Source organism: Larimichthys crocea, chromosome XV (assembly GCF_000972845.2).
Source record: "Larimichthys crocea isolate SSNF chromosome XV, L_crocea_2.0, whole genome shotgun sequence".
NCBI classification, from domain to species: Eukaryota; Metazoa; Chordata; class Actinopteri; family Sciaenidae; genus Larimichthys; species Larimichthys crocea.
In genome coordinates, this window is record NC_040025.1 from 23,057,205 (window position 1) to 23,070,715 (window position 13,511).

The following is a 13,511-nucleotide window of genomic DNA, read 5'->3' on the forward strand; positions in this document are numbered from 1 at the left end:
GCATGTGTGCAGGACTTATATTTTTTATCCTTTTGGAAAGCTGCAGCCCAGAAGAGACACTCCTGCTCTGTTGCCTCAAAAATAAAAGCATGCTAAAATGTTTCCATCCTTTAAAATGTTATTTGATACAGTGCAGAAAGATGCATGTACAGAGTTTGTAGCAAGAGGGCTGTTTTCACATTCATCTGCTGGAAAAGGGAAAGTTTGAAATCTTCTGTGCAGCAGTTAAACCTTAAAATATTTCCATATTCAGAAGCTCTGGGTTTGTCAAAGAGAAGAGAATACGAATATTTAGTTTAACTTTTTTGTGGGGAAACCATACCTGAACTTTTTTGTGGGGAAACCATACCTGAAACACATAATTATTCAAACATAAATACTTTCATACAGTATTGTATGTCTGGGGGGAATCTTTAAGTAAAATGACTGCAGTAATAGTAAAATAAATTAATAAAGTAATAGTAAATTAAAATTAATAAATAGAGTAAATGACATAAATAAACTGCTCATTTATAATTATGCTGAGAGCAGTAAACTGTATTTTCCCAATATTATTAAATATGTAATATTTTAAACAGATGTCTGTGTCTGTGCAACAAAAAATTCAATATGTTAGAAATTAAACAACTCTGCCATAGTGTCTGCTGAGCCTGGTTACATTGCAGTTGTAATTGCAGTTCAGTTGTAGCTCTTTGCATTTTACTTTACTGTCCATCAGGAAACTCTGTAAATCGTAGCAATAACATCATCAACCAACATCATCAATCGACATCAGGGGAAAAGCAGAAAATATGAGTCATGAAAGCTAGTTAGTGTATTAGGCGTGTATAGAAGTACATATTTTATATTATATATATTATGTCATCTATACAAATATGTTTTATTTTGAAAGCGGTCCGGAAGTTAGATTCTTTTGACGTCTGGACAGCCTCACACACAAGTGTGAGCTCCGCCTCGCTTTGAACCTCTGAAACTGTTCATCAATGATTCACTGTCTTCAAGTCGACCTTCCCTCATGGCCGTCTGAAATCTAACAGAAAACTGACCTCAGATCAGCCTCCTGCAGCTCAGCCAGCACTCTGCTGTGAGTCTCCTCAGTGTCCAGCACACTGATCTCCTCAACCTCTGCACACAGGTGAGCAAACTCTACTGAGTTCACACCAGACTGTCTGTGTGCTGTGTTGTTATTCTTGAATTACAGAGATTATTTTCCATGCTGGAGGATAAAACTGGATTTTCTCCTTATCAATGTTATGTTTTGTTCTTAAAAGCTGTCATGATCCACAACCTTATTGTGTGTTATGATGCTAATATTTATATGTTGTAAAACATGATATCTGAGTTTATAGTGCCCTCAGGTTATTGAATTCCTTTCCACATCACTATTAGTCTATGCAGATGTCAGGCTGTGATTTATATAGGATTCTCATTATGTTTGTTGGTCTTTGAATCTGTGCTGAGAAACTTATAACACTCTTATTCAGATCACAGACTTGTAGTTTTAATATTCATGAGAAGGCTCCGTGGTAACTAAATCATGTCTCTTGTCTGAGGCACTGTGGCAGAGTTTAGGCTGATTTGTTGAGTCTGGACGTCCTTGTTGGCAAAATTGGTATAGTTATAGTTATATATATATATATATATACAGTAAATGCTTGTGCTCATTTTAAATACCTGCAGATTCTTTGTCCCTTTATGCCTTTATTTATTAACAATCCTTTGCTGTGAGGATTAATTCCCCCTTTAGTATATTCAGAAGGTGGATTTGAGTTTTTATCTTGAAGTGAGTTACTTATCCAAATGGCAAAAGATAAACTGGGAAACTGAGAATCAATATGTATTCCATTATCTATTTACATCGTTGATCCAATTCTGTGTAAATCAAATCAGTCTTTTCTTAAACTGCGATAAACGTGGGTATGACTTGGTAAAATGCACAATTTAAATACTGTAATTTTTTTTTTTTTGCAGCGGACTGGGTGGCCTTAATTCATTTATGCATTATGTATGATTTATGTATTTTCTTACAAAGAAGTCAGTGATATCATGTAGGTTAATTTACAAAGGGAAAAATAAATGATCAATCAGTGCTAGATCTTGACCGGGAGTTATAGATGCTTATATTTTGACGTAAATCTCTCATGATACTTATGAACCTCCTCATGTTATTAGTATGCTAATTCAGGGATATCTTTTAATTACTGCAGCATTTTCCGTTTGTGAAGCTAGATTAATTTAATGTCGATCTACACATCATGTGTTGTGTGATTAGAATAAATTCAATCTGATAGTAACAATTGTGACTTTTCATTCTGTGTGTGTGAGAGAGAGACCTTGGTCATCCCGTATGCTTTCACAGATATGACAATATTGACAATGTAAACGTGCTCACTGATACAGTCCCTAGACACACGCACACATGCACGCACACACGCACAGACACAGTGTCCTCCATTGTGTTTCTGTTGTTCCAGCATCTTACTCACAAACTAGATCTACCAGCTCCTCTGGATCCCACTGAGGTCAGCAGTCGATTAGGAAACACACACACACACACACACACACACACACACACACACACAGTCAGACAAGAGAAGCTTCCTCTGAGTTCAGGCTCATGAGAGAAACTGTATCTGTGAAGAGGTTGGATGGATAAAGGTTGATGGTTTAAAGCCCAAACTGTTGCTCATGTACAGCTGCTGACCCTCAGGACTAACTCTCCTCTCACAGGTCGGACAAACACTGATGCTAGATCTCCAGTGGAATGGATAATGGCTATGGCACACTGTAATGTGAGTGTATCTAAGTCTTTGTACTCTTTTATGTTTGTCTAACCATTTGACAGAGGATCTGCCTACAGCCAAGTTAAAATTAAGAAAAAGGATGTGGCTGTTTGTGATGTAGTTGATTTCATGTCATATCACATTATGTTAGGTTGTGTCAAACCACGCAATGATCGAGTTGAAGAGTCAAAACATAGAAAAACAAATTCCTGGAAAATGTCAGGGATGATTTCTGTGAGACACGAAAAATTTTCATCAGAGGTTTTGTAACGACTCAGTAATCATGTGATATGAGGAAATGTGATGTTTTTATCTTCGGGCTGAATATTTTTTGCATTTTACTGTCACTGTTTCTCCGTTACTACTTTATAGAGACCACTCTTTGGTTTGTTTAATATGCTCTAATTAAATGACTATTATTTTAAATGGAGATCGTGGCGCTCACTTGATTGTTCTCTCATTGACTGTTATTATACTCAGCTCTGTTAAACTGGTTTAACTGCGACACACACAAATGCTATAGTTACATTTGAAAATGTTTTCAGTTTTCAATCCCAGTGAGGCAAAGAGAAAAAAAAAAATGTTTAGACTTCTCACCATATAAACCTTTTTAATGTAATATCATATTCCCCAACCAGAACATAAATCACTTGGCTACTTTCATATTGTTTTGGTATTTCAGCGTGGATAGACAACTTTTGAATGGCCTGAAATGTCATATTTTCTCCTGGAAATAGCATTTATTACTGTGAACATGGGCTCATGTTCCTGCTGATATTGAATTGTTAATGAAGATGTTTCACCAGTTCTTAATGGTTTGTCTGTTTAGATAAATGAATTAAAAGTCTATTTCTTTGTTTTGTCCCCCAGCAGCGGTTACCATCCTCCTCTCCCCATGATGATGTCAACCTGGGACCTTCAGCAAACCCACAGTCAGTAGATATCGTAGATAGTATATAGATACCTGTCTGGATCAGCCAATCATCATTAATTCAGTAAAACTCTTACAAATGGCATCTTTAGTATTTTTTATACATTATTTAATGTATCAAAGTTCAGATTCCAGAGAAGGTCAGTTTTACTTAATTAATTAATTTTTTACTGTTTGTTATTTACTTGTAGCTTTTCCACCATTTGTAGGCCATTACAAATAAAGTGCTTCAGAGGATATTGTGCCATTCTGTCTGCCAAACATTTAATATGTTACTCTGTTTTCTTGTTTCAGTGCCCGGCCCACTGACTTTGACTTCTTGGCAGTCATTGGCAAAGGGACCTTTGGAAAGGTAACACTGAAACAATTACTTATTTATCTATCTGTCTCTTTATTGCTGAATATAACTTGGGGTTTCTTTCTTTCCACTGTTTGCTCATTGTAACTCATTCAGGTCACATATTCACCAGCAGGGACTCTTCAGTGAAACTACATGAGGTGACATGAGGTGTAGTTAAGGAACAATAGCCTTTAATAGATCCTGACTTAATTGTGGGTCATATCAAAAGTTACGCTCTGTGTATGCAGCGGTTTTATCGTACTGACCTTGTTATTGACAGAAAAGAGAGTGTAAGAAAGAGAGATAGTGAGCTGTTGCTGACATAGCAGACAGGGTCAGAGAGAGTCTACCTGCTGAGTACTGTCTGATCAAAATGTACTGCCAGCTTCATGAATCATTAACTTTACAATCCACTGAGGCCTCTTAAGGTTACTTGAACATCATCCTGTCAATGAAGCAGCAAAACACTAAAAAAGGTGTTTCACATAAAGAATACAATAAACTCTTCATGTTCATTCTCATAAAAGTAATGTTAATTATAATTTTACAGGCCGCGTGGTCATCATCAAATCAGTTTTTTTGTCTTTGTATCGACACACTGCTCAGATTTCCCAGTATCATCTGTTTCCACAGATCGCATATCTGCATTGTGTGTGCTGTTCTCAGATGGGGTTGATGTAATATCCTGACAGCATTGTGTCGAGATGGTGGCGCAGGCCGTGTTTACCAAACAAACCTCTAACAAACAAACCTTCATGCAGGTCCTGCTCGCCAAGCTCAAAGCCGACAACAAATTCTACGCCGTCAAAGTGCTGCAGAAGAAAGTCATCCTGAAGAAAAAAGAGGTGGGCTCAGCTGTTACAGCATTCAACTTTTTGATTGTCTGTTTATTCATTTTTGTTTATTCTCTCCCATAAATACACAAACTAAACCTCACTTAAAGACGATAGAGTAAATACAATGCTGCCTTTAAATATATGAAGTGATACAAACTAACCCCCGATATGATGTCTTAAGTGATGAAGCAGATATCTTTTGTAGAGATTAAGATGAGGAAATCAAAATAGGTCAAAGTATTTTGAACGTCATGGTCTGATGTTCCAGGCTAAAATAGATGAAGGTGGAAAATATCTCAAAGTGAGCCAAGAGGAAAATGTGTGTGAGTATCTTTGAGTGTTATTAGTAAACAGTATTTTTGACCCTGCAACACGATCTGAATCTTATCTAATCTACAGCTTGTTCCGTTCAAAGGACAGATTTTACAACTCCCAGAAAACAAACAGGGCCAATTCTCCGAGAGAATATCTGATCAAACACACTTTAGCCAGTTTCTCACTGGCTAATTATTGTTATAATTTTCAGCTTTTCCCTCAGATGTTTGGTGTCATCAGGGAAGAAGAGAATCTATAACAGCATTTAGACAATTATTACATACTCAAACTCTCGACTGAAACCCAGGCAACTATTTGATCTTGTGAACCTTTTGTGATACATGTTACCTTTAAAGACGTATCCAAGGTGTACCCTGCCTCTCACCCAATGTCAGCTGGGATCGGCTCCAGCCCCCCCTCCAGCAGTTACAGAAAATGGATAATTGTGACCTTTATGTCAAAAATAACAATAAAAAGGCACTATTGAACAATTATTTAATTTATATTTTAATGATATAATAATAATAAACATGCACCCACTTACTCTAAAGGTGACACACACAAAACAAGAAAATATATCCTGCACATTTCTACTGCACAGCTAAAATACTACAAATACACACTTGCAGTCACTCTGCAGTGTCTTTGTTTGTGTTTTCTATTTGCTTGGTGTATTTTGTGAGGTTTAATGTGTCTTCTAACTAGCCACTGGAATTTTATATTTGTCTCTCACGCATATGATGCATGAACATGTGCAGAAACACACATAGTTTCTCTTAATACTGCTTTGTCTCCTCTTCTCCCCCTCATACTTCACTCCCTCGTGATTCTACTCGTCTCGTCTCATTTCCCTTGTGACTCTCCTCCTCCTGCTCTTCCTCCGCCTTCTCTCTTTAGTTTCTTCTTTGAGGCTGAATTTTTCTGTAGGCAGAAATACTCAAATCTCATTGGTAGTAGTGTCTTGTGTAGTCAGTTAAGTAAGCATTCGGGAAAGACATAATGACAGAAAGCATTTAAAGCAATGTGATGAAGGTTCTCAATCATATGATAAATATAGAACGTGCAGCATCAAAACAACCCTGTAAACTGCTGGGAATGGAAAACACATTAAGATTCCTGCACACTTCCTCTCCTTTATTGTTCATTTCTTCAAGTGTATTCTTTTTCCCAAAACCAATCAATTTCTCAATTTTCTCTCCCTAGCAAAAGAATATAATGGCGGAGAGAAATGTGCTGCTGAAGAGTCTGAAACATCCATTCCTGGTTCGACTTCACTACTCCTTCCAGACCACAGAGAAGCTCTACTTTGTCCTTGACTATGTGAATGGGGGAGAGGTATGTGTCTTCAACTGAATAAATAAATAAATAAATAAATGATTTTAGAATACAATTTTGGTGGACATTTTTGAGTCCTTTCTAAAATTATCTGAATGTGGGACAGATCGTAGCCATAACATCTGGTATATTGGCCATATAAAAGGTGCTTCTGTTAACCAGGTTAACTTTGAGCAGATGTTCCCTTTAATAAAGGCTCTGGTCAACATTATTAAGACCTTGTAGACTTAACTGTGTGTGTACACATAGATCATTAAGTAATAACCTCGTAGACAGAAGCAACTTATTTGTATAATTTTACCAAACTGACACTGATAATTGGACAGAACCAGTCTTCTGTTTCCCCCTGCTTCCAGTCTTTATACTAGCTGCTTTATATTTAGTGTAGACACATACAAATATTTCAGTCTTCTCATCTCTATATTTCTAAAAATGTCGAAACTATCCATATAACATTTTTAACTATCTTGTTAAAAATATTCCAAGGCAAATGGTTTTAAAATGCTAGGTAGCGTAACAGAGTAAGACCTGGTTTAACATTGTATCCCTGGACATTTTGTTTCCTCGTTCAGCTGCTGTGCATCCGGCTCCACTAACAATGTCATAATAAGTAATCCTTTATTGACGCACACCAAATAAAATCAAACACAGTTTGTGTGTGGGCGTGCAGCCTGCAGGCCCATTTTCAAACACAGATACCTTACCATGCTTTCGTCCTACGTTGTTTTATCCCAGACCGACATTGAAAGCCTTTTTTAAATGAATGTGTTGTTTGTAAAATAATCTGTCCCCGCACTCTTCTTGTTTTCTTAACTTAATTTGTAACTTTACCTTTCTTCGTCCTTTAGTTCTCTGTCTTCTTCTAACAAGTCATTTTTTTAATGTCATTTTAATTTGTCCCTCTATCCTCTATTTCAGTTAATTCACTCAATCATCTTTCTCTCTCTTTTTGTCATCGTGTAGTTGTTTTTCCACCTGCAAAGAGAGAGGTGCTTCTCAGAGCCCAGAGCGAGGTTCTACACAGCCGAAGTAGCGAGCGCTATCGGCTACCTGCACTCTCTCAACATCGTTTACAGGTCAGAGCAATAGACTTATGTTTATTAAAATACCTGTCATGAGGCATGAATCATTGTCTATTACATTCAAAATGTGTGTAAGGTACACAAATCTATTTATACGTCATAACTTGAAAATCTGCTCTTTGTTCTTGGATGTTGCAGAGATCTGAAGCCAGAGAATATTCTCTTAGACTCTCAGGTGAGTCAGAATCGTCACATTTGTTTCTCCTCCATATGTTTGAGTACTCATTGTAATAATTGTCACTGGTGTAGCTGAAATGTAAATACAAGTGTGTTTCATGTGTGCAGGGACATGTGGTGCTGACAGATTTTGGGTTGTGCAAAGAAGGTGTAGAGCCGGAGGGAACCACCTCAACTTTCTGTGGGACTCCAGAAGTGAGTGGATATTTTATACACTGTATAAACTGTTTTTCCTACTCTACAGATGGCAACTCAACAGGAAATATGAATTTATTATTCTTTTTTTTTATTGACTAGGAATTGTTGACTGACAGTCTAGTTGGAAAGAGGATTAATCTATTTGCCCTCTCTCTATCTGTCTCTCTGTCTGCAGTACTTGGCACCAGAGGTTCTTCGTAAGGAAGCGTATGACAGGACAGTGGACTGGTGGTGTCTGGGTGCAGTGCTCTATGAGATGATCTACAGCCTGGTATGTGTATTTGTGTGTGGCTGATTTGTACGTAAACTTCCTCATTTTTGACTACAATACAGTCAATCCAGTGTCCAAAGTCACAGTTTCACCTTAGGATTCATCCTCTTGGGATCATGAACATCCACAGCAAAGTGTAATAGAAAGTTGGCCCTTAGTAGCCACCCCAGCAGCAATGTCTTTCTGTTGGTCAGTCTTATCTTAACAACTATTGGATGGATTGCCATGAAATCTTGTCCATATATCGTGTTCCCCAGAGGATGAATCATACCAACTTGATGATCCTGATTGACGTTCCTTTGATTCTACCAACAGGTCGACATTTGTGGTTTTAAGTTAAATGTCTTGCTCTTTATCAGAGAATTGAATGAAATTTGGTAAAAACATTCATGCTCCCCTTGGGATGAGTTGTAATCACTTGGTGATCCCCAATGAACATTTCCTCCAGCGCCACCATCAGGTCAAAATTCTAATTTATCCAATACTTTGGTTCGTGACCAAACTACTGTACAAGCTACAAGTGGACATATTTGTATAATTTAATACTAATGATGTTTGTATCTATCTCTTTGCTTCAGCCTCCTTACTACAGCCGTGATGTTGGCGAAATGTATGATGGAATCCTCCACAAGCCACTGACACTACCTCCAGGGAAGTCTGATGCTGTCAGCTCACTGCTGTTGGGTCTTCTGCAGAAGGACCAGCACAGACGGCTCGGAGCCATTGCTGACTTTGTGAGTGTATTACATTAAAAATAGTTTCAGATGGTTTCCCAGACAAGAAATAAGCCTAGTCTTAGACAAAGGATGCTTTTCAAATGACTACTCCATTAAATTTAGCTTTAGTCAATCACAATGCTTATTTCATGTTTGGGAAACTAACTAACTAAACTAGTTTGGACTCGTTTTTCTGAGAACAGCTACACCCAGTCCCTCCAAAAGTCCCTGTCATGGTATAAAACAGCTGAATAATTTTACAAACTGTTCGAGCCTTAATTCTTAATAGGAGGAATGAAAAATATCACTACAACTACATAAAGTACACAAATAACTTTTCTTTCTTGTACTTGTAGCTAGAAATAAAGAACCACATCTTTTTCTCTCCAATCAACTGGGATGACCTTTACAACAAGAGAATCACTCCTCCTTACAACCCAAATGTGGTGAGTTGTTTTAGGCTGTCTGTCGGCTATGTGTGCCTGTCTAGACATCTGTGTACCTTCTCACATATCTCCTCTTCAATCATTTACCTTCAACACATTTTCCAGTAGTATCAAAACCTCACAAACCTCCTCCTGTATTACTGTCTAACAGTCACTTTACATATTATCTTAAATCCCTTAATCCTCACTTGCAAAAATTGTTTCATCTTTCAGAGAGGCCCAGCTGACACTCAACATATTGATCCAGAGTTCACCAGAGAAATGGTTTCTAACTCTGTGAGTCGGACACCTGAGTTCACCGCCGGCACCAGCTCTAGCAACGCATTCAATGGGTTCTCCTTTGTCGCCACTGAGGACAGCTTTCTGTGAGGCATGACTTAACTGTTTGAAACTTTGTACATACCTCTGAGTTAAGAGCTCATGAAAATGAGACCTCCTTGTGTACCACTGCAGAAATCCCACATGGATCTATCGTGTTTGATGACTGCTATTCCTAATTGTTCCTCTTGAGGGTGTAGTAGAAAGGGAGGGTGCCTGCAATGGAAACTGTTAAGGTTAAAATATGTCAAACTTTTTTGCCTGGAAGTCCCATGCCTGTTCTTAGAGAGATAGTGAGGATCGACATAAATGTGTTACCAAATATACAGAGCTCACAAGTAGGAGCATCTTTAAGATACAGTCCAAACTATCTTTATTCAATTTGTTTGCAGTGGAATGAAGAACAAGTGAAACTGGATTTACCCAAAATGTGTGTTTTATAATTCTTTTGTGAACTGAAATGATTATACTGTACATTGTCTTCCTGTGTACAGCCAAACTTTGGGCTTTATTTTTCTGAAAAGTGGAACAGATGTGAGTGCAAGCTAAATCTCCAAGTGCAAATGCAATTAAAAAAAAGAATTGGTGACCCCAGGCATTGGCAAAAACCAGGCACAGCTGGCTCTGAGAAATGCAGAATCAGCAGGTGAGCTTTAGTAATCACCAATCACATGAGCTCCTCTCATCCTCTTTAAGGTTACGGACACACATACATAAATGCTGGGAACTTTGTCGAACGAAGCTTCAGTCAATAGCAAAGACAGGTGATGGTCACTCCCCAGCATTTGTGTATGTGTGACGAGAGCCTAAAAGCAGCAACAGGTCAAACAGAAAGAGAGAGAGGCTGAGATGTCTGAGAGAAAAGCCCATCTCCAAGCACCCGAAGTTCCAACAGAAAACATTCACAACATCCCAAATATGCTATACATGGTAGAATGAATAGGCAGCTGATGTTTGCAGCTAATTAAAGGTCCAGTGTGTAGAAGTTAGGCTTATAATGTAACATGCAGAACTGTGTTTTCATTAGTGTATAATCACCTGAAAATAAGAATCATTATGTTTCTATTACCTCAGAATGAGCCTTTTATATCTACAGATGCCGTGGGTACTCTTGTTGAACTGTCATGTTTTTACATTGGTCTGGAACAAACAAACTAAACTGGCTCTTTCATGTTTTTCGCATGTTTCCTTGCCCACCATAGTTTCTCCTTCCCATTAGGAAGGACAGGGTGAGGCGATGGGACTGCAATCAGCAACTACACCACTAGGTGCCACTAAATCCCACACACTAGTCCTTTAATATCACGTTTAAACTCTGTGTTCTCTTGCGTAAATGGTGTTAATGGTAGGAATCTTTCACAGTCACATTTAATTGTATTTTGATGCGCATACCAATCTGCAGTAACTTACAGTAGATGAACAAAAATATAGCAAACTTATCATGCATGGAGGGTGTTTTGTGATTTTAGAGGTCTGTGCGCCTGTGTCTCTGCCAACTAAAACCACAGCAGTTTCCCTATGTCTGCATTTCTGATAAGAGGTGGTCTGAGCAGGTTTAAATTGTAAACGCAATTTTGCTCATTCAAAATGAGCAATGAAATTGTGCTGCACAGCCTAATCAGCATGAACGCAGCATAAGCTGTGCCTCTTCTCCCACCTGCCGGTACAAACACGTTTGTTTGGTGCCAGGAAATTATCAAACAGATGCAGATGCAAAAAATAGACTCATGGCTGAGGAAAATTGCACAAAAACTGCATTTGCCAGAAAAACCAAGCCCTTAGTGTCTCATTTCTATAGAAAACAGATCTGAGTGAACATATTTCTTATGTGTACACAAAAATAATAACCCCTGGGTTAACTACTGCTTTGAAAGAGGTTGCCATCCAATTAACTAAATGAAGAAAGTAAAAAAAAGTGAAAAGTAGTCCCAGAAACAGTGGGAGCATTCTACTGCTTTAACAGTGCAAAGATTTGCATTTGAACATCAATAATCAATACACAATTTATTGCTTATTCTCATTGATATGATATGCTAAAGGAAATCAGTCTATTGCATTTTTGGCACAAATGCAGACAGGTCCCTATGTACTTTGTAATCACCTTTATAAAGTACAGTTCCACATTTCTTACTACTGAAAACCAGATCCATATTGTACTGATCTTCCAGTGCAAAGAGAGCTGAAGTTTTCAGTCTGTAGAAGTCCATCAAGTGACAGACTCTAAATCACATCAATATGTTTGGTCTTCATTAAAACCAAAAGTAAAAAAAAAATGTGATCAAAGATGAAAAACAGCTAATAATATCAGTAATATATAGTGCAGGTGTTTATGGCAGTTATGTGTCAGGATTCATTTGTAGATGATGCACTGATGTTAAAAAATGCTCCATGCAGCACCTTTTTAAAATGTCAGTCGGTCACAGTATAGTTCTTTATTCTGTTGACTATGGTTTTGTTTAATTGTTAACTGGGAAACTCCTCCATATATGTTTGTCTGGAGATTATTTGAGCCTGTGATAGCAGACAGTGATTAGTTTTGTTTCATGATACATGTTAGAACAGTTAATGTTGAATGTTGAAAATACTAAATGTAACAGCTGTAAATGTACAGTGATAGGATTATATGTACTGTATTAATGTGAGTGTATCAGTGTAAACCATGAAGTGCCTCTCTGCCTGGGGAATCAAGGAGGTGATTGATGGTGCTTGACGTTGGCAGTGATGGGTGATACATTTGGACATTTGATGTTTTTGAATTTTATTTTCTCATTTATATATACTTTATTCTTGTTTGTACATTCGATATTAAAGATGCTCTTCTAGCTCTTGAACATAGTATGTTCCTATTTACCTTTCTAAAAAACTTCAACGTTCAAATTCATACAATACTGTACCAGATGCTTTTTTAAATACACTAACTAACTAACTAATTAATTTCTTCTAATTTTTCTATGTGGTCTACAACGTTAATGAAAAATCACTCTCACCCTCTTTGTTCACCACGTGCCTTCTCAAACTGTAACCCTGCGTGTCAAGCTGTTTCCTGACTGATCCTGTAAACAGAGAGGTTGCTGTGTGACAGGTCACACTGCCAGCAGATGCCAACTGAAGCTCCGAGATCCAAGCCTGTGTGAGTGTGTGTGTGTGTGTGTGTGTGTGTGTGTGTATGTACATAGAAGACGTGTTCATAAATCAAACAGATGTCAAAACATTTACATGTTCTTTTGGATGAGCCATTAAACGTGTGTGCATAACAACAAGTAATGTGTTTTTTGTACTTAATGAATCTTCTTTTCTTTTTCTTTTTTTTTTTACATTTTTTTCATAACACATAAATCACTACATCTTAGTGATGATCTGCATGAACTTACAGGATTACAGGTGACTTTACATGGTAAATTCTCTCTAAGTACAAAAGTAGGTTTTTTTACCACTTTGTCCTTAGTTACTTGTGGTTATGATGATATTTTGCTCAGTAGCTTAAAATAATTACTAAATTACAGACAGACATTGAACAAGTACAGCTCAGCTTACTATTTGTGGCAAGTAGGTATAGTAAGTATATTTACTTAAAGTTTTGAGGTACAGGGTCTAAGGGTACTGAGTATTAAGTATTTAATATAATAATATATTATTTTTAATTTTTTTATAACTAGATTATTTTTGCACTAAACCCGATCAGCTTTTGAGAAATATTTCAAATTGAAAATCAACTTTAAGAACTTTCTAAAAATAAATGTTTTGCTTAGTCCAGTGTCTTGAC

The 13,511-nt window shown here is 37.3% G+C and overlaps 1 protein-coding gene across 4 annotated transcripts; it reads left to right on the forward strand.

The window, feature by feature from the left end:
- Nucleotides 1-927: 927 nt before the first annotated feature.
- Nucleotides 928-12,678, forward strand: sgk2a (serum/glucocorticoid regulated kinase 2a). Of its 4 annotated transcripts, none has more exons than XM_010752163.3 (13): nt 928-1,135; nt 2,731-2,792; nt 3,654-3,715; nt 4,009-4,066; nt 4,816-4,899; nt 6,409-6,540; nt 7,504-7,616; nt 7,761-7,797; nt 7,908-7,994; nt 8,173-8,268; nt 8,847-9,002; nt 9,341-9,430; nt 9,644-12,678. In XM_010752163.3, the coding sequence occupies exons 2-13, from the start codon at nt 2,772-2,774 to the stop codon at nt 9,797-9,799; spliced, it is 1,092 nt and encodes a 363-aa protein (XP_010750465.1). In that variant the 5' UTR covers nt 928-1,135; nt 2,731-2,771; the 3' UTR covers nt 9,800-12,678. The 4 variants fall into 4 exon arrangements, with proteins under 4 accessions (XP_010750465.1, XP_019112178.1, XP_019112177.1 ...); XM_019256633.2 differs by having other exon boundaries at nt 3,657-3,715; XM_019256632.2 differs by lacking the exon at nt 928-1,135 and adding an exon at nt 2,564-2,658 and having other exon boundaries at nt 3,657-3,715.
- The last annotated feature ends 833 nt before the right edge of the window (nt 12,679-13,511 follow it).